This window comes from Sus scrofa, chromosome 1 (genome assembly GCF_054392235.1).
Source record: "Sus scrofa isolate SSC_HxYL_T2T_F1_AM1 chromosome 1, Sscrofa_HxYL_maternal_Yorkshire_Landrace_v2.0, whole genome shotgun sequence".
Taxonomy (NCBI): Eukaryota; Metazoa; Chordata; class Mammalia; order Artiodactyla; family Suidae; genus Sus; species Sus scrofa.
The window spans coordinates 153,614,272-153,639,301 of NC_139383.1; the positions used below are offsets into that span (position 1 = coordinate 153,614,272).

General features: G+C 42.8%; 1 protein-coding gene across 11 annotated transcripts in view; it reads right to left on the reverse strand.

The window, feature by feature from the left end:
- Positions 1-10,095: 10,095 nt before the first annotated feature.
- Positions 10,096-25,030, reverse strand: part of CHRNA7 (cholinergic receptor nicotinic alpha 7 subunit) — a 133,933-nt gene continuing 118,998 nt past the window's right edge. For all 11 annotated transcript variants that reach the window (XM_085017166.1, XM_085017220.1, XM_085017171.1 and 8 more), the window contains 3 exons: positions 23,947-24,033; positions 19,299-19,408; positions 10,096-14,429 (listed from right to left, as the gene is read on the reverse strand). In XM_085017166.1, coding sequence (XP_084873292.1) covers positions 13,911-14,429; positions 19,299-19,408; positions 23,947-24,033 — 716 coding nt within the window. In that variant the 3' untranslated portion in view covers positions 10,096-13,910. The remainder of the gene's footprint in view (positions 14,430-19,298; positions 19,409-23,946; positions 24,034-25,030) is intronic.

Below are 25,030 nucleotides of genomic sequence, written 5' to 3' on the forward strand. Positions count from 1 at the left end.
GTAATTGAAGATAGTGAACTTGCCACTTTCCATAAAAGATTTGAAGCACTGCTTCCTCAAATGAGTCACCAGGCCTTGTAACCGAGCAGGACCCTGTGGGGCTTTCCCAGAATAGACCACTCACACATGTCTTCCACCTGCCTTTTGTCTGTAGAAAAACTTTAGTCAAAGAACCACTATAATCAGACAAGATTAAACGTACAAAGAAAAAGATTCAAACAAGGCAAAAAAATAATAGTTTAGCCATTCAACAAAGTCAAGGACATTTACTTCTTCCTCAAGGACTAAAGATAATATTCTGAGCCATGTCCTCGGAGCGTTTTGCAGGTGCCAAAGCCTCTCCAGGTGGAAGAAGTTTTAACTGTATGTTCCCCTTGAGCATGTAGTTCTCAGACCGGTTGCAAACAGAAGATTGATGATGCTGACTCCCAATTACCTCACCACCAGCCAATCAAGAAAATGTCCACCAGCTGATCGCACTCTGCTCCTTGAGCACTAAAACTCCTCACTATCCCCTCCAGGGGGGAACAGTCCTAGAGGCACTAGCCTGCTGTGTTCCCTGTTTGCCTGGCAATTAAAGCTACCTTTTCTGTTTCCTCCAGCTCTGTCTCGGCATTTCTATCTAGCATCAGTTATAGAGGCAGCCGCTATTTCGGCAAGAGCCTCCCTCTATAAACAGTATATGATGTATATAATACCGTCACACAGGAGCTAGAGGCCAAGGACGACAGTGTGTACACAGACATTGAAATATGGACAGGACTAACCTGGATTGTCATTTTAAATAGGTGGTGAGTTTCTGAGTTTTATCATGTTGGAAAAGCATAATGGCCATTTATATTGTGTAGCAATTACTAAAATGCACAGGCGGAAACAGAACTCATTTTATTTTATTTTTTTTTGGTCTTTTGTTGTTGCTGTTGTTGCTATTTCTTGGGCCGCTCCCGCGGCATATGGAGGTTCCCAGGCTAGGGGTCGAATTGGAGCTGTAGCCACCAGCCTACGCCAGAGCCACAGCAACTCGGGATCCGAGCCGCGTCTGCAACCTACACCACAGCTCACGGCAACACCGGATCATTAACCCACAGAGCAAGGGCAGGGACCGAACCCGCAACCTCATGGTTCCTAGTCAGATTCGTTAACCACTGCGCCAAGACGGGAACTCCCAGAACTCATTTTAATGCTAAAGTATTTATTTCTGCCACACTATCCTTTTCTTTTCTTTTCTTTCTTTCTTTCTTTCTTTCTTTCTTTCTTTCTTTCTTTCTTTCTATTGCACTCAGGGCTTGTGGAAGTTTCTGGGCCAGAGATTGAACCCTGTGCCACTGCAATTACAATGCCGGATCCTCAACCTACTGAGCCACATAGGAACTCCAAGACTATCCTTATCTTAAAATGATGGTTCAAAGCAATGTGTTTTAGAAGGCAGCTATGCAGTCAGTATTAATAAAAAGAAATGCTACAAAGAAATAACCGATTCTTGGTTACTTTAATTTACCATAGAGAGAAATATGGGCAATTATAGATGGAGAAATCCTAAACCCACAACTACAGAAGCTCCTTGGGCATAAAGATCTACAATTTCACACCAATTATGCTTTATGCATCAAACTACATTCTTAAAGAGCTACTTGAGTCTCTAACTCTACTCTTGAAATACACTTTGGAAATTGATTTTTAAGAAGCTATTAAAATACTGCTCTTGAAAAGGATCAAGTCATTATTCTGAGCCTAGAGTGACAAAAGGCTCAAGTTCAACTTGAAATATTAAACCCCAAATGTTCAGGAATTCCTACATTGAATAAAAACCAATTTTGGTTTCCATTTAAAAAAAAAAAAAAGATCAACAGCTTCAAAATAAAGTTAAAAACATCTGCTACAGTACTCTCAAATTATCGGTAGTATATTTTACCACTAGCCTTGGTGCTTGAGTACATCACTCTCCACTGACACTCATTTTTCTAAAAAGGTACTATGGGTGGAGGAAAGAAGGACCAGAGATGCTCCTTCCCCAAACAACAAAATTACTAAACAGCAGCAGTGAAGGAAGTGACTTGACAGGGTCACATGCCACACTCTTCAAGATGCTGCAGCCCAGGAAAGAGAGTCAAGCATGGCATGGACCCCAGAAGCACAGACTCTGCATCAGAAGCACAGACTCTGCATCAGAGTGACACCCGACCTATACATCCCACCAGAGGACCTGACGCTGCTCCCCCAGCCCCACCAACATGGAGTGAGGTAACAGAGAAGGGAAGTTGTGATCTGGAGGGGGAAGTTTCTAGAAACCCCGCTACAGAGCCCTTGAGGCTCTCTACAGAAGCAGGAAACCCACTGGGGGGTCTTACCCAGATGAGCAGAAAGAAAAGGGGATGTGATTTTAACCACCTCCAAGGCACAGTCACAGCAAAAGATAGTGCTCCCATCCTCCAACGTGCCAGTACCTGCACCCTCATCCATGGAGGTGGGTTTAGGGATGGGGTGGGCAATGCTGCAGGTGAGATAATAACCAGCTGATAGAAGGCCCCAGGGTTTCATGCTCAATTAGAGAAATAAATATCAAGGTAGGTTTCCTCAACCTGAATATTAGTGGCACTTAACATAGCAACATCTGCAGCAAAAAAAGGTAAAAATGTACAAGACCAATTTTCCATCCTTCCTTTCAGCTCCTCAAGGCAAAAAAAAAAAAAAAAACAGAAGAAAGTGGAAGGTCTGAGTCTTCACCTCCAGCCTGAATGAGAGGGCAGAGAATTTGGGAAGAGCTCTGGAGAGCTTCTCTTTCAGAGGAAACAGAAGGTCCACCCAGAGGTGCCCAATCAGCAGAAGCAAGAGGGAAATAAGTAGCAAGGCATTCATGCCAAGATGGCAGAGAGAACAGAAGAGAGAGAGTAACCCTGGCCTGGGGCAGAGATGGAAAGTTACCACCCTAGAAAAAGAGAACCAAACAAGAGAAATCTCCAAAGTGCTGTATAAGAATGAGAAATGGATTTCAGTGAAGCAAGAGCTGAAAGATGAGATGGACAAGTAAAATAAATGGTAAGTTGCAGAGCTTTGGAAACAAATTGAGAACCCCAATCCCACCATTTCAGAACATTGGGAAAACTCCGGGAACAGGTTGAGGTTGATAAATCATGAAATGTAAGTTTGATTACACTGTGTAAAAGCATGTAAGTGACCATTTGAAATACATACCAATAATGTCTTCCATTTTAACAAAAGGAATACATATGCACCAAAGGAGGAAAAAAAAAAGAAAATTCAAAACATAGGATACAAATGAAATATCAATTTCATGCACAGAAACATAAAAAATATTTAAGGAAAAATAATATCAGAACCAAACACATCAGCAACATTAAAATGTAAATGCATATTCAAGGCAAACCTACAACAAAGTAATTCAAAAAAGGTTAAAAATAAAATTATGGATAAGGCGGAGTTCCCATCATGGTGCATTGGAAATGAATCTGATTAGGAACCATGAGGTTGCAGGTGCAATCCATGGCCTCGTTCAGTGGGTTAAGGATGTGGTATTGTTGTGAGCTGTAATGTAGATTGCAGACACTGCTCGGATCTGGCATTGCTACAGCTGTGGCATAGGCCAGCAGCTACAGCTCCAATTAGACCTCTAGCCCCTTAGCCTGGGAAACTTTATATGCTGCAGGTGCAGTCCTAAAAAGCCAATATATGTGTGTGTGTGTGTGTGTGTGTGTGTGTGTATGGATAAGGCTATACTAGGCATAAGCTCAGAAAAAGAAATCTGCAGCCCTGATTTCAAAGTGTGAATTTAAGGAAAACATTCAGAATAAAATCAACAATTGATATGAATTGTTAAATATCTAATAGTAAAAGGAAAGGAAACTAAAAGAGAAGTATTGTTAGCATAGAGTGTAGACCCTCCTGCCTATCTAAATTTGTTGGTGTCAAAGGCCAGAACTTCAAGGTTATAATCTGGAAAATTTGCAAAAATGATTATATTAAGAAACTTAAAATATACCTCAATAAATTATAAACATAGAAATAGGACAGAATACATGGTGCTCAAAGCACAATGTAATACAATTAGAAATTAATTTTTAACTTTTAAAAAATTTTGAAATTTTAGAATTCCCATCATGGCTCAGCAGAAATGAATCTGAGTAGTATCCATGAGAATGGAGGTTCTACGCCTAGCCTTGCTCACTGGGTTGAGGATCCAGCTTTGCCGTGAACAGTGGTGTAGGTCACAGACATGGCTCAGATCCTGTGTTGCTGTGGCTGTGGCATGGGCCAGCAGTTACAGCTCTGTTTCAACCCCTAGCTTGGGATCCTCCATATGCTGTGGGTGTGGCCCTAAAAAGACAAAAAAAAAAAAAAAAAAACAATTTGGAAATTTTTAAAACGTCAAAAAATCTTCGTTCAAAGAAGATGTCAAAACTGAACGTATAGAATGTATAGAATACTTAGAAAGTAAAGATAAAAAATCTACATATCAAAACAAACACATTGCTGTTAAAGCTTTGATGAGAAGTAAAATCAGAGCCCAAAGCACTTATATAATTAAATCAGAATAAATGGAAATACATGAGCTGGGCATCAACTGCTTAAAAACAAAAAGAAAATAAACAATAAAAGTAGAAGAGGAACTACAGCTTGGATGAACCTTGAGACACAAAATGACAAATACTTTATGATTCCACTTATGTGAGGTGCCTATAATAATCAAATTCAATGAAACAGGCATTAGAATGGTTGTTGTCAGGGTCTGGGGATGGAAAATGGGGATTAATGGGTACAGACTTCAGTTTTGCAAGATGAAAAGAGTTCTGGAGATGGAAGTTGGTGATGGTTGCACAAAAATGTGAATGCCCTTAATGCCACCAAACTGTACAATTAAAGTTGGTTGGAATAGTAAATGTTAGGCTATGCACATTTTACCCCAGTTTATATATATAATGAAATAGAGCAGAACCCTGTGGTCCTTCCATGCCATGTCATCTGCCTGCCTTTTGTCTGTAGAAAAACTTTAAAGAATAAGTTTAATCAGAGAAATGAGAAAATGAAGAAGCAAAAGAAAATAGTCAAGCGAGGCAAAATAACAAAAATTTAGCCATTCAGTAAAGTCAAGGACTTCCTCATGGGCTGTAGATAATATGTTGAGCCATATCCTCTGAGCTGTCTTATAGATACTGAAACCCCTATCAGGTAGAAGTTAATTATGAAATGACCAGACTGCAGCCATGACACAGGCTGCCCCAATTCCAAGACCTGGCCTCAAGCAAATGGGAACAAACTGACATTGGAACTAAAGATCAGCTATTCTGAAGACAATCATGATGCTGGTCAGACCACAAGACCAATTTTAGGATGACTATCAGAGCTTACTGTGCTGTTTCTGCATGTGGCTGTAAAATCTCTTGCCCACTGATTTTCAATGTGGGGGGAATCAGCCTGTGGATAGGAGTCTGCACGTACCCCCACCCCCAGACTCCCACTGTTGGCATCTGAAATAAAGCAAATGTTCTTTCCCACCAACATTGCTTGTTTGTTGCTATTTATTGGCTTTACAAAAGCAAGCAGCCAGATGTAGCGAGACAGACAGACAGACAGATAGACAGATAATTACATATTTTTAAATAGATGATTGACTTCAAGACTTACTATAAATCTATAGTGATCAAGACAGTGTAGGAGTTCCCATTGCAGCTCAGAGCAAACAAGCCTGACTAGATCCATGAGGACTCAAGTTCGAACCCTGGCCTTGCTCATTGGGTTAAGGATTGGGCATTTCCATGAGCTGTGGTATAGGTCACAGACATGGCTCAGATCCTGCATTGCTCTGGTGGTGGCATAGGCCAACAGATGCAGCTCTGATTTGACCCCTAGCCTGGGAACCTCCACATGCCCTGGGTGGGTGCAGCCTTAAAAAGCAAAAAAAAAAAAAAAAAAAAAAAAAAAAAAAAAAAAAAAAAAAAGGTGGTAATAAGAATAGACAAATATAACAGAATAAAGCATGCATATGGAACCAAATGGGACAGCATAAAGAGCCCAGAAATACTCACATAAATATGGTCAACTGATCTTTGACAAAGGAGCAAAGGGAATTCAAAGGAGAAAGGATAACTTTTTCTAACAAATAATGTTGAAGCAACTGAATATTCACATGCCAAAAAAAAAAAAATGGAGCAAACAAAGTCTTTTCAATAAATGGTTCTGGAACTACTGGACATCCACATGCAAAAAAATAAATAAATAAAAGAATCTAGACACAGAGTATATACTATCCAAAAAAATTGATTTAAAATGTATCACAGATAACTGTAAAATGCAAAATCATACAACTCCTGGGAGATAACAAGAGAAAATCTCGACCTTGGGTATGGAGATGACATTTTAGATACAACAGCAAAGGCAGGATCCATGAAAGAAGGAAGTTATACTTCATTTGAACACAAAACTTCTACCTTTTTAAAGACAATGTCAAGAGAATGAAAAGTTAAGTCAGAGATTGCAAGACAATATTTGAAAAAGACATATCTGATTGGTATGTAATCTAATACATACCAAAAACTCTTAAAACTCAACAATAAAAAAAAAACATGATTTTAAAAATGGGCCAAAAATCTTAACAAATATCTCATCAAAGAAGATATACAGATGGAAAATAAGCACATGAAAAGATGCTCCACATCCTATGCTATAAGGGAAATGCAAATTAAAACAAGAAAGTTCTCCCTGTGATGTGGTGGGTAAAGTATACAACTGCAGCAGCTCCAGTATCTGCAGAGGTGCTGGTTCCATCCCCAGTCTGGTGCAGTGGGTTAAAGGATCTGGCACTGCCACAGCTGCAGGGTAGTTTGTAGCTGCAGCTCAGATTTAACCTTTGGCCCAGGAACTTCCATATACCATGGGTGCAATCATAAAACAAACAAACAAACAAACAAAACAATGATATACCTATTAGATGGCCAAAATCTGGAGGATACCACCAAATACTATCAAGGAAAGGAAGAAAGAGTAACTATCATTTATTACCAGTGGGAATGTAAAATGGTACAGCCACTTTGGAAGAGAGTTTCTTTCAAAAGCAAACATCCTCTTCACGTACAATCCAGGAGTCATACCCCTTGGTATTTACTCAGAGGACTTGAAAACTTATGTCCAGACAAAAATCTGTATATGAATGTTTATATCATCTTTATTTTTTTATTTTTTCTCTTTTTTAGGGCTGCACCTGTGGCATATGGAGGGTCCCAGGCTAGGGGTCAAATCAGAGCTGTAGCTGCTGGCTTACACCACAGCCACAGTAAAGCCAGATCTGAGCCACGCCTACAACTTACACCACAGCTCGTGGCAATGCTGAATATTTAACCCACTGAGCAAGGCCAGGGATCAAACCTGCATCCTCATGGATGCTAGTCAGTTTCCTTTTCCACTGAACCATGATAGGAACTCCTATAGCAGTTTTATATCTGCCCTAACTTAGAAGCAACCAAGCCCTTCAGTAGGTGAATGGATAAACTGTGGTACATGCAGACAATGGAATGCTATTCAGTGCTTTAAAAAAAAAAAAAATGAGCTACCAAGCCAGCAAAAGCTATGAGGGAATCATAAATGCATATAACAAAGTGAAAGCAGTCAATCGGAAAAAGCCAATCAGAACGTCATATAGTATGATTCCAACTATATAACATTCTAGAAAAGGCAAAACTATGGAGACAGTGGAAAGACCAAGCATTGCTAGGGGTTGGGAGTAGGGAATACATAGATGGAGCACAGAGATATTTAGGGCAATGAAACTATTCTGTATGCTACACTACTATAATTGTGGATGCATGTTTTTATGCATTTGTCCGAACTCACAGAGTACAACATTAAGAGTAAACCCTTGTGATAACGTGCCCTGCAGTCAGGGATGGTGATCCTGAGGGAGATTAGGCACGTGTGGGGGTGGGGAGTATATGGGAAATCTCCAGATCTTCCGCAGTTTTGCTGGGAACCTGTCACTGCTCTAAAAAGTAAAGTCTCAAATATAAAAAATGGAGACATAAGAGGAAAACTGAAATATTAAAAGCAGAAATTTAATAATTACAAAATACAGCAGCAGAATTTGTTGATGGGCAATGTTTGTCAGAAGGTAGATTTATAGAAATCTAACACAGCAGAGAAAAGATTGGCAATTAGGTTTTAGCATGAAAAGAAATTTAGGAAAGAGTTTAAGATGTTAAATGAGATATTGGAAAGGGAAGTTCCCAGGTGGTCTAGTGCTTAAGACTACTCACTTTCATCGCTGCAGCCCAGGTTCAATCGCTGGTCTGGGAACTGAGATCACACATCAAGCTGATACATGCCATGGCCAAAAAAGAGAATACTTAAAAAAAAAAAAAAGACACTGGAGAGACAGACTGGAAATGGTTAAGAACTGGGCAGAAGGGTGGAATGTTTTGCATTCCTGTGATCCCCAAAGTAGGGGACACTGAGGTTTGACCACAAGGTTTCAGAAAGTCTAAAACTGCAGACAGCCTCCCTCCCCATCATATGATAAACTCTGATATTAAAAAGTCAAACCCAGGAGTTTCCGTCGTGTCGCAGTGGTTAACGAATCTGACTAGGAACCATGAGGTTGCGGGTTCGATCCCTGACCTTGCTCAGTGGGCTAAGGATCCGGCATTGCCATGAGTTGTGGTGTAGGCCGCAGACGCGGCTCAGATCCCGCGTTGCTGTGGCTCTGGCATAGGCTGGCAGCTACAGCTCCGATTAGACCTCTAGCCTGGGAACCTCCATATGCCATGGGAGTGGCCCCAGAAAAGGCAAAATAAATAAATAAATAAATAAATAAAATTTAAAAAGTCAAACCCAGAGTTCCCACTGTGGTGCAGTGGGTTAAGAATCCAACTGCAGTGGCTAGGGTCGCTGTGGAGATATGGGTTAGATCTCCAGCCTGGTACAGTGGGTTAAAAGATCTGGTGTTGCCACAGTGGCTGAAGCTTGGATTCAGTCCCTGGCCCAGGAACTTCCATATGCTGAGGGTGCAACCATTAAAAAAAAAAATTCAAACCCACGTGAAAATGAAGTAAAGGAGAATTAGAAAAGGAGCCTAGAGCAGAAAGTCAAGTCTAGGGAGCATTGGGTGAAAGGAAGGTTTGGGCCAGAAAGAATGAAGTGATGAAGGGAAACAGAATATATTATGTGAGAAAGGGACACTTCTGGGATCCCGTGACCTCAAGACAGCTTCTGTTTAAAGCTTCGGTGGGTCTGTCATGCGGCTAACTGCAGTCATGGTAGTGACATGGCCAGCCACCTCTGACACATCCCATGGGGCCTGGCCTGGTTGGACCCTCTGACTCCCACTGCCAAGGGAAGCTCCAGTCCTGGCCCCAGGGCTCTGCTGCACTGTTTGCCTGCTGTCCTGGGAAAAGTCAGGTCAGTCCAGGGGCAACAGGGGTGGTAGCCAGTTCCTGGAATTAACGAATAAGTCTACAGGTTCAGGGTCTGAAAATACAGGTAAATAAAATCCTTGGTGAGCCAAATCACTGAAAACAAAAGAAAGGAGAAATACACACAATTTCAAATGAAATTTGGAGAAATAATCATGAATATAGGGGAAATTAAAAAATCCTAAATTTGAGTATTGCAAGACTACATAAATATACTGAAAACATGGACTGAAATTAAGTTTCTTAAAAATATGTAACTGAAATTGACTCCAGAAGTGTTCCAGGATATATCATGCCCAGTGGGAAGAATCTAGAAGCACCCTAGTGGATACCCAGGTAGCACCCCCCATCCTGGTGAGACTTTTGACACTTTGGTAGAAGATGATTCTAAATCCAAATAAACGACTGCAGAATATAGACCATCTGGGAGTTCCTTTTCATTTGTTTGCACACAAAAGCAAGCTGCAGAATGATTCATCTCACATATGAATGTTGATAGCAAGCACCGTAAGTAAAGATCATCTCAGATAACATAATAGCAGCTGGTCTGAAGGAATCTATGAATGTAACACAACACACTACTAGAGCAAAGGGGTAATCCTTCTGATCATCGCCATGGATACTGAAAAGGTTGTGACAAAAACCTAACATCTACATTTTCCCCAGAAAGCCCCAACAGTTTGAGAATACACAGATAACTTTTTATTATGACAAGGAAAATACACATCTTCATACAAGTTAAATGGTGAGACATTAAACTCTCCCAACTAAAGTCAGGAACAAGACAGGTATGCCACCCAAATCACTATTATTTAACAAGGTTCTCAAAGGCAATTGACTAAAAGAAAGAAATAAGGGAAATGACTGGAAAGGGGAAGGCAAAAGAAAATCCTGGAAACAGTAAGAAATTACAATAAGGGTATTTGATGATGACGCAGAGATTACAAAAATCAACTACTTTCCTATACATCCAGTTAGAATATAAAATGTAAAAAAAACTGCTCCAATGAAACCTGTAGCCAAATGATAAAATATCTAGAAATAGACAATAATAAATTCATAAGACCTATCTGAACAAAACCATAAAACTCTGCAAGTGACATAAAACGGATTTCAATACAAGCCTAGATTGCGGTATTCTTGAATAAGAAGACACAATTAATCTATAAATTCATCATGATCCCAATTTTTAAGAAGGTGTATGTGTGTGTATGTGTGTGTGTGTGTGTGTGTTAGATTAATAGGAAGGAAGCCTCAGAAATTAAAGGGAGACATAGGGAAACTTATCAGTAAAGCCAAAGTAGACCCAAACACTTAGAGGAATTTAGTTTACAAATAAGTTGGCATTTTGAACAAACTGGGGGAAAGACTATAATTGTATAACAAAATGCACTGTTATATATTTTGTTGGTGCAACTGACCGACCACTTGGAGGGGAAAAAACACAACTTTACCTCCATTTCCTGCAGTAAATGAATTCCTGGGAGTTAGAAGATGTAAAGATATAAAAATGAAACCATAAGGATTTAGAAGAAAATATGAGTAAATTTATTTATAATCTCAGAATGGGGAAGTCCTTTTAGAATTGAAAACAAATTCTGGGATCTAACAAAAAAAATACGGATACATTGCCAACATAAATTTTTAAATTTTTAACTTTTTATGTATATATGACAATAAATAAGCAAATCAATAAATAACATCAAAAGACAAGTAAAAATATTTTCAAGACATAAGGCAGAAAGGTTTCAAAATAGCTAAATTAAGAAAAAGCCAAAACTGTTTAAAGGACATATATTTATAAAAAGAAATTACCAGAAAACATTTGAAAAGAAGTTAACTTCACTCATAATAAAGTGAACTAAATCATAACATTGCAATAGCACTTTTCACCAGACTGAAAAAAAAGTCATTTGAGAAAACTGAGAAATTGACCCTTTCATTAGATTCTTGGTAAGCGTATCCACAGATAAATTTCTGAAGAATAATCTGACAGTATGGACAAAAGTGTTAAATGCACATAACCTTAAATCCAACAACTCCCATTTCCAAGTTGGAGTAGATATCAAGATATGATCACAAATGTATGCCATGATCCAAGTACAAGGATGCTGATTATAGGGCAGTGTATAAAAATAAAGACAGGAAATACTCTATATGTTCACTGATAAAAGACTAATTAAAGAAATTATAGTGCTGGGGACAATGGAACACTAAGAAGCTATTAAGAATGAGGTAGATCCTTATCACTCATTATGAAAAGATCTCTTAACTCCATGCGAGGAAAGCAAGGTTGTAGGGTACTGTTCACAGCACGTGTGCTAGAAACAGAACTAAAAGGAAGTTCTCTCCTTCTGTCTTCCTTCCTTTCTGGAAACACCAGCCCCTTCCCAGAAGCCTCCTAGTGCTCCCCTGTGAGGAGAGAAAAGAGGGGTTCCGGGGGACCCTTATTTTTAGCCCTTCACACTTTTCTTTCTATGGGTGCATCTTTTCCTTTTTAAACTGGCAGAGTAGTTATCTGTGGGGAGGGGTAAAATGAACCCATTTTTCCTGTGTTTTTATGTTTTTCTGAATAAAATACAAAACCAAAAAGGCTTTTTAAAGCAAAACATACTTAAAAAAAAAAAAAAGCAAAATGTAGTCAGGAACAATTTTAAATGCAATAAGACATGAAGCATTCTCTTTATATACTGAAACACTTCTAGCTGTTTCTAAAGACACTTTAATAGAAAAAGAAAGAAAGATTGTTCATTGTTCATCCATCACACACAGAATCTGTACTCAGAGGATGACCCTGCTCTAAATGGCATGATGTTGGAACACCCTTATTTATCAACCTTCCTGTTGTAAACCAGGTGCCTTCTCTGAAAGTGCATACCCAGGTGCGCGCGCACGTGCACACACACACACACACACACACACACACACACACACGCCATATTCGTCAGTGCACACAAATCCATGGTATCACCCAGAAATGAGTGAAAAAAATAATGGCTGGAGAAGTGCATGCAATTTCCTTTATTCTGAAAAATCAAATCTTCCCTTATGATGGAGTCACTTCAGGGGTCAGAAGCAAATCAAAGACCCCCCAGGAGCTCAGATGCCTTCTGCATCTTTGAGCTCTGAGAGTTACTGGATGAAGCAAAAGAATAGGAGAGATCTTGTGCCTTCCTCTGATGGCATTAGAGGCCAGGTGACTGTTGTCAGCTAGACGGTCTAAGTGGAGAACCATGTCACCAGTGTGATTTAAAATAGTTTCCCTTGCTTTCAAAACACACATCTCCAGTGAATCCACCCACTCAGCCAGCTTTCTGGGCTGAAGCTGGGGTGAATGATGTGGGGAAGCAGATCTCCCCAAACCAGGCCCTCCTGCTCACTACCACTACTTGTCATCCAGGTAAGCCATCAGCTATGCCATCCCCTCTCAATTCCTGCCACATGGGGGGCCAGAGGGGACCCAATCTCTCCTCCTTGCCCTGACACATGGAGAAAAAGCACAGAATACTTTGGTGACTTTTTGTTGTGCATTTGCATGGATCCATAAATTTCTAAGACTAATCCACTCTAATATAAATGAAGCATCAAATGCATTATTTTCTTTAAAGAAAACCCACATAGGTGGCTTAACTTAGCTTCAGTTATTATTACACCAGGTGATAATTCTAAGAGAACTCTACTTGTCCTTTGGGTTTGGCAAACAGAACAGATTCACGCAACCCTGCAGTGTCTGGAGATAGCACAGAAAGCTTGAGAATGTCTGGGATATACAGAAAGCCCCCTGACTTGACTGGTTCAGAATCTACAACCAACCTGCGTCCCTCATGATTCCCTTGACAAGGTAGCTTGGTAGAAATGGCGCTGGCAAAAGCACGATTTACAAGATCAACTATGTCTGTCTCTGTTTTTAAATGTAGAAATAACACGAGCCTGTTTCTCTCTACTGTCTTTGATAGAGAAAAGTAAAAATCTGGATTCAAGAAAAAACAGCACTTGGGTTTTTCAATTCAGTTTAGAGTTTCCTTTCACTAGTCAATTACTGGATGGATTTAGTGAGCATGGTTTATTAAGATGATTAACTTCAATCTAGGTTTGTACACAGGCAAAAGCAGATATTGAATTTCCATGGAGGCCCTCATGGCAAGGGACATGCAGGCATGCAAACCAACTGCCCGGGTCACCCCTGGCAGCCAGTCCCGAGCTACCCAGACCTGTCTGAAGGGCTCATCAGGTAGTGGGGAAATGGGCAAAATGACCTCTCGGTGGTCCTGCCAACCATAAGGATGCTCCAAGGATACCACGTGGCCCATCTGAGAGGGTTAAACAAAAATGTGCTGCAATCTCATTACTTAAAGTAACAAGGAAACTAACTGACATGTTTGACAGCAATAGGATACATCCACATCCTCGAGTTTAAAGCTGCTTTGGGATCAGCCTCCTAAGGCTCTCTAAGCTGAAGACGTGGCCTGTTCGAGGCTGAGAGCCCGGACCAAGTCAAGCGAAGTCTTTGGACACAGCCTCGACGAAGTTGGGTGCCGACATCAGGATGCCGATGGTACATAGGATGGTGAAGACGGAGAAGGCCATGAGGCACAGGCGGTCCACCACGCAGGCTGCAAACTTCCACTCACTGCACACGGCCTCTCCCTCGTCCTGGCAGCGGAAGCGGTTGGCAATGTACCGCACCTCCTCCAAAATCTTCGCCAGGTCCGGATCCCCCTCAGAGGGTTGCCCGCCGTGCAGCAGGTGCTCGTCGTGCGTGGGTGAGCAGGCCAGGCGGCCGCACACGACCCCCGAGTCTGGGGTGGGCGCGCAGTGCACACCATCCAGGCCACGGAAGCCGATGTACAACAAGTTGCCATTGGTGGCCGGTGGCCCCGCCACGGCACTCATCTCCACACTGGCCAGGCTGCAACGGCGCTGCTTGTGCTGGCAGGCTGGCCGCACCTTGTCCTCCCCAGGCCTCTTCATGCGCAGGAACCAGGCACACCAGTTCAGAAGGATGACTCGGGTCTAGGGAGATAACCCAGCATTAGGAAGGCGGCAGGGAAGGGCATGGCAGCTGATCCCCACAGCAAGGTGACCTTATAATGCCAGCTGAACTTCGTGGGGGCAGAGCTAAGACTGAGGGGCTGATATGGGACAAAGTGCTGTGAAAAGTCTGAAGCTGGGGTTGGCAAACTTTACTTAAAGGGCTAGATAGTAAATATTTTAGCTTTGCCATCCACTTCATAGGTCTCTGTTGTAGCTACTCAGCTCTGCCAATATAGTGCAAGATCGGCCACACATGCAAAGGAGCAAACAGGTTTTTTCTAATAAAATGTAACTTACAAAAACACTTGGCAGGTTGGATTTGGCCACCAGGGCCAGAGTTTGTCAAACTCTGGTCTAAAGTGTCTTATAAACATACATTGCCTACATCCATAGAAGATGCTGGAGAGAAATCACTGAGATTTCTTGTTTTTCTCCTCTGATGGCAAGAAGGGAGCTACATAAAACTTTAATCCAGATTAAAAAAAAAAAAATCCTGCAAGCCTATTTAAACAAGTGCATGAAAAAGGGGGCCCTTTCCCTGAAATGGTCCAGTTACCGATTTGAGTTTTGGTTTATGACTGTAGGCATGTTCCATCAGCAGGGTAGCAGGTATGTGAAGTTCCTGTCTGCAGCCCTTTCTTGGTAATCATTTTTATGACATCATATAAAAGACAAGGGCAGTTATCTGGGTCTGAAGACAGTAAGAAGGAACAAGAAGGAATAAGAACACTTTTGCTGAAGGTATAAAGATTGCCCTCTGTCCACTGCAGGCCATGCTTTCCACATCTTACGGACAAGCCTTCAGAGCCCAGAAGGGCCAAGCCTGAAGACCCTGGAGGGTTTTCCAGGATTTGTAAGGAGCAGAAACACATGGGTCCCACATGGATCCTCTACAAGAGGCTCATAAGATAAGCCATCTCACTCGGACCTCTCAGGGCTCAGTTAAGCGAGTATAAGTCCATTTTATAAATAAGGAAATTGAGGCTGTGATGGAGAGGTGTGGGGGAGGGATGGATTGCAAGTTTGGGATTAGCAAATGCAATCACTTATAAATATGGGGATGGATAAACAAGAAGGACCTACTGGATAGCAAGGGAACTATATTCAACATCCTGTGATAAACCATAATGGGAAAGAACATGAAAAACAATATATGTCTGTATAACTGAATCACTTTTCTGTATAGCAGAAACTAACACAATATTGTAAATTCAACGATAGTTCAATAAAATAAAAATTTTTTAAAGAAGCTGAGGCTCAAAGAAGCAAATAAATTAGCTCAAGTTTACACAGTGAGGTTGAGTCACCTAAGATGTTTGTGAGTCATATCTAATGTGTTCAGACTTGCACAGCCTCATCTATCAAAGGGTCTGCTAGGTTCTTGTCAAGCTTCCTGGGTCTTTAGCCCAACCCCCACTTGGAAGGCTCCAGAAAGCCTGGGCCAGAGTTTGGGGGAGCGTGTGAGGCAGTAAGCTTGTCCAAACCCAGAGGCAGCCAGCCTTGCAGGGAAAGCTGAGCATCCTGCCAGGGCTCTGCCTGCCCCGTGGGAGGTCTGCATGTCCCTGGGGGCACATCTCAAGCTAAGTCTGTTTTGAATTTCATGGCCCGAATCATTAGCTTTCAAGGCTAAAGCGTCTCAAAAGATGAGATTATCCTCTTGGCACTTCTCAGACTGTGCCTATGACCTCTTCTGTTAGGTTATGGTTTTGTTTCTGGCTGTGCAAATGTCATAGAATGCCACCCGCACCGGCAGTATCATCTTCATAGCAACAGATCATAATGAAAGTCCCTCAGAGGCCATTTATGTTTCAAATACACATGGAAAGAATGGAAAACAGTGTGTGTTACATAAAGTGAGAGAAAAACACAAATTTTTGCTTTGTACCATTGGCTTTAACATGATCTTGTGCTGAGAGGTGAATAATTAGCATATGCTCTTAATTCAGATTTCTCTGGAACAATAAAATGCTAACAGGTCATTAAAAATAACCTTAATTCCCTTATCATAACATCAGTCAAAATAGGAGAAATAAGAGTATGTGTTTATATTTTTTCATCTGCATAAACACAGGAAGGAAAAAGAAATTAATTGAAATGGTTACCAACTGGTGGTGGAAGTAGGGGGAAGAGCAAGAATGAGAGCAGGATTTCCTTATAGATTATTTTACTTTGATTTTGACTTTTGGAATATGTAAATGTCTATTTCAAACAGATGGGGGGATAGACACAAAGCGTATCAGGGTTATAAGAAAGTCAGGTAAGAATGGAAGTGAGATGTGTTAAAATACATCTCAGCTTTTTTCTGAGGGGGCAGGGACTTTCAAAACAAGCCCACAGACTGTGGTGATGTGACCTGTGTGGGAGGTGGCACCATTTCCAGGACTTCAACCCATTGCTGATGCAATGAGCAAGCTATTAAGCATAAGACTTGCTATGGAAAGACGTTCCAGGGCACAAAGTCACTCTCAAAGCCAATTTATTTACAAAAGTGGTCTTTCCTAAGTTAATTTTTGGGTAACTGTAAATTATCCCACAATAGATATTTTCATTTTAATTTTATGGCTACACCTGAGGCATAAAGAAGTTCCTGGCTAGGGGTTGAAAGGGAGCTACAGATGCTGGACTACACCACAGCCATGGCCAGATCCAAGAGGCATCTGAGACACTATGCCACAGCTTGTGACAACGCCAGATCCTTAACCCACTGAGCAGGGCCAGGGATCAAACCTGCATCCTCACAGAGAAAATGTTGGGTCCTAACCCACTAAGCCACAACAGGAACTCCCACAATGGATATTTTTAGAAGGTCCAGGAGCTTCCTGATCACGGAGGTGAAGGAAAAGCATTTTACATCCTGCAGGTGCATTTAATTAATTAATTAATTAGTTTGTTTGTTTGTTTCCTCTAGGGCCACACCTGCAGCATATGGAGGTTCCCAGGCTAGGGGTCTAATCAGAGCTGTAGCCGCCCAGCTACGCCAGAACCACAGCAACACAGGATCCAAGCCGAGTCTGCGACCTACACCACAGCTCACAGCAACGCCGGATCCTTAACCCACTGAGCAAGGCCATGGATTGGACCCGCAACCTCGTGGTTCCTAGTCGGATTCGTTAACCACTGAGCCACGACAGGAACTCCCTTGCAGGTGCATTTAGCACCTTGGTGAATCCTAAATTCCCTCCGAACTTGGATGCAAGGTCATGGGTCTGCATGAGAGGCTCAATGTGGCCTGAGAAGCTTCTTTAGCTCCCAGCTGTCCTTCAGTCATGATTTCTGGATGGGAAGACTGGAAGGCTTGAGGGGCCCAAGAAAGAAACAGGGGCTCTGCCCTGCCTGGGGTTTGGTCACCACAAGTGAGGCGGGGAAAGCCCAGGCCCTACATATTCCCCAATGAAGGTTTCTCATGCTGGGGAAGGGTGGGTGTAGAGATTTGGACACTGGACTCCAAAGAAGGATAGCCTGTGAGGGGGAAGTGTCAGCACATGAAACAAAGCAACAGTGCTGAGGGCCCTGGGACCACCCGCCATGACCTGGCTAAGACAACAGGCTGCTAGATTCAAACATTTATTTCTCATCATTTCCTTTTATCCCATCCCTCTTTCCCCCCCCCCGCCACTGTTAACCACTTTCCTTTATTTTATAGGTTTTTGGTTAAAGGACTTTTCCTATGCATATTGTGATAAAAGAAACGTTAGCAGAGTGAGATGTAAGGAAGTCATTCTGGCTTATACATGCATTAACCTGAATCTTATGCTAACTAAAGCAGCCAGTTTGTGGTCTATCAAATATCAATTGTGGAGTTCCCACCAACAAGCTGCAGTGGGTTAAGAATCTGACCTCAGAGGCTCGGGTTGCTGCGGAAGCATGGATTTGCTCCCCAGACCAGTGCAGTGGGTTAAAGGACCTGGCATTGCCGCAGCTGTAGCATAGGTCACAGCTGCCACTCAGATTCAATTCCCAGCATGGGAATTTCCATATGCTAACTAACCAACTAAAATAAATAAATAAAATCCCCCAAAACAAAAACAAAAAAGTCCATCGTACATCTGCTTAGAGTATTGAGAACAAGGCACAGTGACCAGAAGAATGTCCAGGTAAAAAATAAAGATTCAATGCCCCTCTTCCTGGGATGCCAATGCTGGTCCTCCTTTGACAGTAAGACTCCTCTTCCCAGGTGCCAAGGCCATGCTGACTCACTTTATATGTATTGTTCTGAGATGGTTTTCCTGTTTTATTTTTCTACCTTGCAGAAATGTATCCCTGACTTCTTTAATGTTCTTTGTTCTGACAAGACATAAAACTGTGTTGAAAACCTTGTTTCTTGAGAGCAGTTTCTCAGGGTCATCTCAGAAGTTGGCTTCCGGGCTAGTCCTCAGTTTGGCTCACATAAAACTCTGTTCTTATTATTGATTGTTTATGGATTAATTTCACTGACATCTGAATGTATATATTTGTACAATGCTCAGCCCGTTTCTTACTCTTTTCACTACTCATTCTGTTGGATTCTGCAAATCCAACCAGTGGATATATGCTTATCTGCGCCTTGCTTCTACCCAATGCCCAGTTCCCTACAGAAAGTAGGCTTAAGAACACCGACCAGTGGAAGGTGCAGAGCAGCCAGTGTGAGCCCTGCCCCAGGACATCAGGTTGTAAGGACAGCCCATGGGACCCTGAGAGCCCGCTCACCACCCTGCCCTCCATGCAGAAATATGTAGATCAGTGAGAAATGCAGCTCTTTGTTTAGGAATGCTAGCTGTTTGTGGGATTTTTAAAACCAATGTCATCCTCTGAGCTCCTCTGCAGAGGGGCCCTGAACCCTGTCCAGGGGAGAAGGGAGGAGCAACTCACCCACTTGGGCATCTTGCCGCCATCTGGGTCATGGTGGTGATACTGTAGCACAATCACTGTGACGACCACGGAGAGGCCCACGATGATCATGGTGCTGGCGAAGTACTGAGCTGCAGAGAGAGCAGACATAGGGAGACCTGGGCCTCAGGCACAGGGTGTCACAGTGTCATAGTGCTTGTGGGCCCAGACCGGGTTCTGACCATCGGGGGTGGAGGACAGCGATACCCTAGAATGGAGCAGACTTCCTCTGAGTCTGCAGCACTGTCTCTGCCCCTGCCCCACATTTCTGGTGGGCAGAGGCCAGCCCAGAGCACAGAGACCTGTCTGCTCCCATCCTGTCATGCGGCCTCACTAGCTAACCATCCTTCTGGGAACCCTGCTTGCCTCCTCCTTCAGCGAGAGTTAGAGGTACCTCACAGGCGTAAGGTTGTCTGATGAGAAAGCACCTTTATCAGAACTAAAACTACTGAGACACAGAGGATCTGGTCACCGCTGTGATGACTACAGGCCACAGACATGCTGCAGGGTAGGGGGGTGTGGGCAGCAGGGGCAGACCTGGGCACCAGCTCATCCTATCAGGCCTGGAATATGACACTACTTGTGGTAGAGTCTGGCCCCATCTACCTAGAGCCACGGGGTGGGGCATGCCAGCTGTCCACCCCAGGTCCACTGGCTGCTCCCTGTGAACTTAAACAGGCCTCTCAGCCTCTCTGGGCCTCAGGTTCTTCACGAGTATAACAGGCATGGGAATGCCTTCCCTGTAGGGTTAGTACACGGATTAGAAAGTCTATGGGCTGAGGGTATAGGGGAAATCTGGAGAGGGTGGGCATTCCTTAATTGCCAACTCTGACTATTAAACCTTCAGTATGGGGGAGGGATAAATTAGGAGACTGGGAGAAACACATACACACTACTATATAAAAAATAGATAACCAAGAAAGACCTACTGTACAGCATAGGGAACTCTACTCAATATTTTGTAATAACCTATAATGGAAAAGAATTTGAGAAAGAATACACACACACACAACTGAATCACTGTGCTATGTACCTGAAACTAATTTAACACTGTCAATCAACTACACTTCAATAAAAAAAAAAGAAAGAAAAGAAAAAGGGATTGAGTTCTTGTTGTGGCTCAGCAGGTTAAGAACCTGACTAGTATCCATGAGTTTGATCCCTGGCTTCACTCAGTGGGTTGAAGATCGAGTGTTGCTGCAAGCTACAACGTAGGTCATGAATGTAACTAAGTTCTGTCATTACTGTGTCTTTGGCTCTGATTCAACCCCTAGTCTGGAAACCTCCATATGCTGCAGGTATAGCCCTAAAAATACAAAAAAAAAAAAAAGAAAGAAAGAAAAAGGAATTAAAATAAAAGATGGATTCAAGTATAAAAGAATACTAAAAAATAATGAAATCAAAAATATATACCATAAATGCCTAAGCAACAGAATAAATTATCCTAACATGAATGCAAATCCATCCATCAATCAACCCATCAACTTTCAGTGTGGCTGTCCACCAAGGGGCTGAGCTCACCCTGGTACAGAGGTTAAGTGTACGGCCACACACCTGGTTAAAAACATCCCCCACCCTCCAGGCAAGAAGGAACTCACTGCTCTCCCAGAGAGAACAAGAGGAATCTGTAGGAGCTGCCAGGGGTGGATATTTGAGACTTATTAAAGTCAGCATCAGGGACCTTTGGGAGAGGGCAGGAGGGGAACCAAACTGTGACTGTTATGGGCTGCTGTGTGTCCCCCTAAAATTTATATATTGAGGTTCTAAACCCCTAGTACCTTAGGATGTGACCATATTTGGAGAGAGGGCCTTTAAAGAGATGATTAAGTTAACAAGATTCTTAGCACATCACCTGGTCCAATCTGAAATTGGAAAGGGGAAAAGAAGGGAAAATTTGGACACACAAAGGGGCCCCAGGGATGTGAAGACACAGTGAAAGATCAGGTGAGGACAAAGCAAGAAAGTGCCCATCTTCAAGCCCAGGAGAAACCAACCCTGCCAGCACCATGATCTTGTACTTCCAGCCTCCAAAACTGTGAGCAAATAAATGTCTCTTGTGTAAGCCACCTGGTCTGAGGTATTTTATTGTGGCAGCTCCAACTAATACAATGACTGAGGGAGGGATCCAGGGTCACAGAATTCCAGAGCTGAAATCTCAACAACTGAGGTCAAAGGCCAACCGCATCCTAGTCTTCTAGAGGTGAGCTATGCATTCACCCAGCCTTGCCCCATTAAGGGTGGCTTCTGATGCAGGTCTCCATTGAAAGCACTGTGTTGGAAGGTAGAAAGGATGGAATCAGCATGTCAGTTTGAAAAATGGTTCCTCATTCCTGGGATGGTACTGAGAGAACTATGGTACTACACCAGGCTTTTCATACCAACAATCTCTCTGGTCCAAATACTACACATTCAGGAAGCTCCAAAAAGGACCTTGCTTTCTTAATTCATGAAGCCTTAGGACATCCCTGTAAAGCCTCCAATTCCTTTGTACCCCTGGTTAACCACAAAGGACTGCACCGGTATAGGCCGCTTTCCTGTTTCTGACTTTCACCACCAAACGGGAGTGGGGACTCTCGTTAAACCTATTGTTTACTAGCAGAACGCTGGTTTTCCATCCTCACAACTGACTTGGAAGTTTGGGTCTCTTTGATCAGGAGCAGAACCCTGGTTGCAGTGATGATAATGCTGGATTCTAAACTTTGGGCCACTAAGCACCTCTGTGTATATTCCTGCTCATTCCAGTCCAGTCCAGGGAGGTACATAACAACAAGTGGTATGCATCCTGTTTCTGTCGTCCCTCTCTGGGCAGAAGGTCATCCTTACACCTGTCTTGGTGTACAGTCAGGCGACTCAAGATGGCTGTTTTCTTGCCCTCTGTATCCCCTGCCTGACTAGGCCTACTTCAATTATACCCTATTCCCATGATTGACCTTCTCTCTTAATCTCAGAGCCTAATCAGCAGATACCTACATACTTCCCCACTCATCCCACCCTTTCCCCCAGCTAGTGATTAACCTATAGATCAGAATGGCTCCCCTTTGAGAGTTTAACAAAGATAAGACCTCTGCCTTGTGATGGTACTTAGCCCAAAGGGCTGAGGGCAGCCCATCTGCTGGTTTCCTTGGCAACTGATAGGCCAATCTGACATCAATTCCTCCTATAACTGATAGTCACCCTACTCCCTGCCACATTCCTGGAGCTAAGGCTACAGTTGCCAAATCCTTCCAACATCTACCACCCACAGTGGGGTGTTACCCCAGAACCTTGCTTCAGACATGTATGATCTCCCAGTTATTAAGGCACTGATGTCTCTGTTGCTGACTCTTGGCTCCATATTCGGTCTCAGGGCTGGGCAAGTACAGATTTTCAGGCCTGTGGAGTGCAGCCCAACACTTGGCCAAAACATATTTGTCCTGTTCGCCTTCCCTCACATGGTTCAACTTCTATACAAAGATATCGAGTTATCTTGGAAACAATGGCTAAGAGTTAAAGTGTAACAAAGAATTTGTGGGAAAATGATGACTCAAGCTAAAATAATGAATCTCTAATGGTAAAAATCTCTGGTCCCATGACAAGTGTGAAGGGGAGGATTGTAGGAGAAAGAGGGACATTTCTGCATCATAAAGCCAAACCACAAAGCCAGACTCCCCCCCCCCCCCACTTCCATGTGCCCAGGGGAGCAGAGGCCATGGTAAGACAGAAGGCAGATGGGGTTAGGAAAGACATTTGCAACCAGCCACCTGTTTATACTTGGAGATGGAAATAACTATAGGAACAAGGCAAATTACTGGAATTTGTCTTCTGTGGACACTTTAAACAATGGTAATGACAGGGGCAGAGGGGGGCTAAGCCCTGCTTGAGCAAAAGATTAAGAGGTCACATGCTCCAGGTCAGGGACACCCCAACTCCACATGCATTGGAAGACTCCTCTGGATCAGAAAAGGAGGAGACTCCAGGCCACAATAAGTTCTAGTAACCTGCCCACAAGGTCTTGCTCTGGACTCCATCTTGGCATTCAAAAGATGTACATGCATATCAGGGATGGCCCTGGGTCCAGTCGGGTGTGAGAAATAAAATAAGAGAACTGACCAAAGGAAAACAAAGATCTAGAAGAACTGTCCCATATAAGTGGTTTAAAATCACCTTTCTGGTGGACTCCTCACTGAGGAAGACACCCGCATCTGCACTCTTCCTTTGGGTGTGTATTACTGCTTTGCTTCTTCCATAGATAAACAGACTACTTCTCTGTGTAATCTTCCACATGTTGTACTGTGTAATAAGCTTTGTAACTGTTTTTACTGCCTCCTTGAAACATCCCTGCTTCCAATGGGGGCAAGAATCACTGCACTTCTGCTTTTAACCTCTAGCTGGTCTTGGTTTTCATCCAGAATGCTCAGGTTCAGTTCCTAAGAAAAGAATTAGGATCTCACTCCAATCCATCATTAACTGCTATCTCTTTGAGATCAATGGATCACTCTAAGTAGTTACAGCAAGTAATCTCACAGCAGAAAAGGGGGGCTGTGCAGTTGTATGGGGCCCTGGAGGATACACATCTGCTCCCTATCTGTGCTAGGAAATCCTACAGGCACTCTTGAAGCCCATGTCTTTAGAGAAGCAGACGGTTGCTTACCTATCAAGGGCACTGAGTCAGATGTCGCAGGCATGATCTCGGCCACCAACAGCATGAAGACGGTGAGGGACAATAAAACTGTGATCCCTGAAACAGAGACACACAGTGGCCCCTGAGCACAGCAGATGGTAAGGCCTGAACTCCATAGAGCCTGAGGTTCAAAGGAGGTGTGGGGGGAGGAGTAGTGGTAGTCCTGACAGTCCTGAAACCCAATGTAGAGTTTTCTATGTTGATGGGAATAGGGATTTCCCTGAGCACATACCACTTCACATACCAGAGTCCCACAGAAGTCCCTGGGGCGACAAACTCAGGAGACAGAATTTTAGAAGAACAACACAAAATGGAGTTTCCATCATGGCTCAGTGGTTAACGAATCAGACTGGGAACCATGAGGTTGTGGGTTCAATCCCTGACCTTGCTTGGTGGGTTAAGGATCCAGCATTGCCATGAGCTGTGGTGTAGGTCACAGACACAGCTTGGATCTTGTGTTGCTGTGGCTGTGATGTAGGCCAGTGGCTGCAGTTCCAATTAGACCCCTAGCCTGCGAACCTCCATATGCCACAGGTACAGCCTTAAAAAGCAAAAAAAAGAATATACTATGGAGAAAAGATATTCTCTTTAATAGGTAGTTTTGGGAAAACTGGACAACTACATGTAAAAGAATGAAATTAGACCATTCCTTAACATCATACACAAAAATAAACTCTAAAGAGATCAAGGACCTAAATGTATGGTCAGATACTATAAAACTCCTAGAGGAAAACAAAGGCAGAACATTGTCTGACATAAACTGCAGCAATATCCTTTATAATCCACTTCCTAGGGAGTTCCCTTTGTGGTTCAGCAGTAATGAATCCGACTAGTAACCATGAGGATGCAGGTTTGATCCCTGGCCTAATTCGGTGGGTTAAGGATCTGGCATTGACATGAGCTGTGGTATAGGTCACAGACACAGCTTGGATTTGGCATCGCTATGGCTGTGACATAAAGTAGCAGTTATAATTCTGATTGGACCCCTAGCCTGGGAACTTCCAAATGCCACAGGTGTGGCCCTAAAAAGCAAATAATAATAATAATTATAATA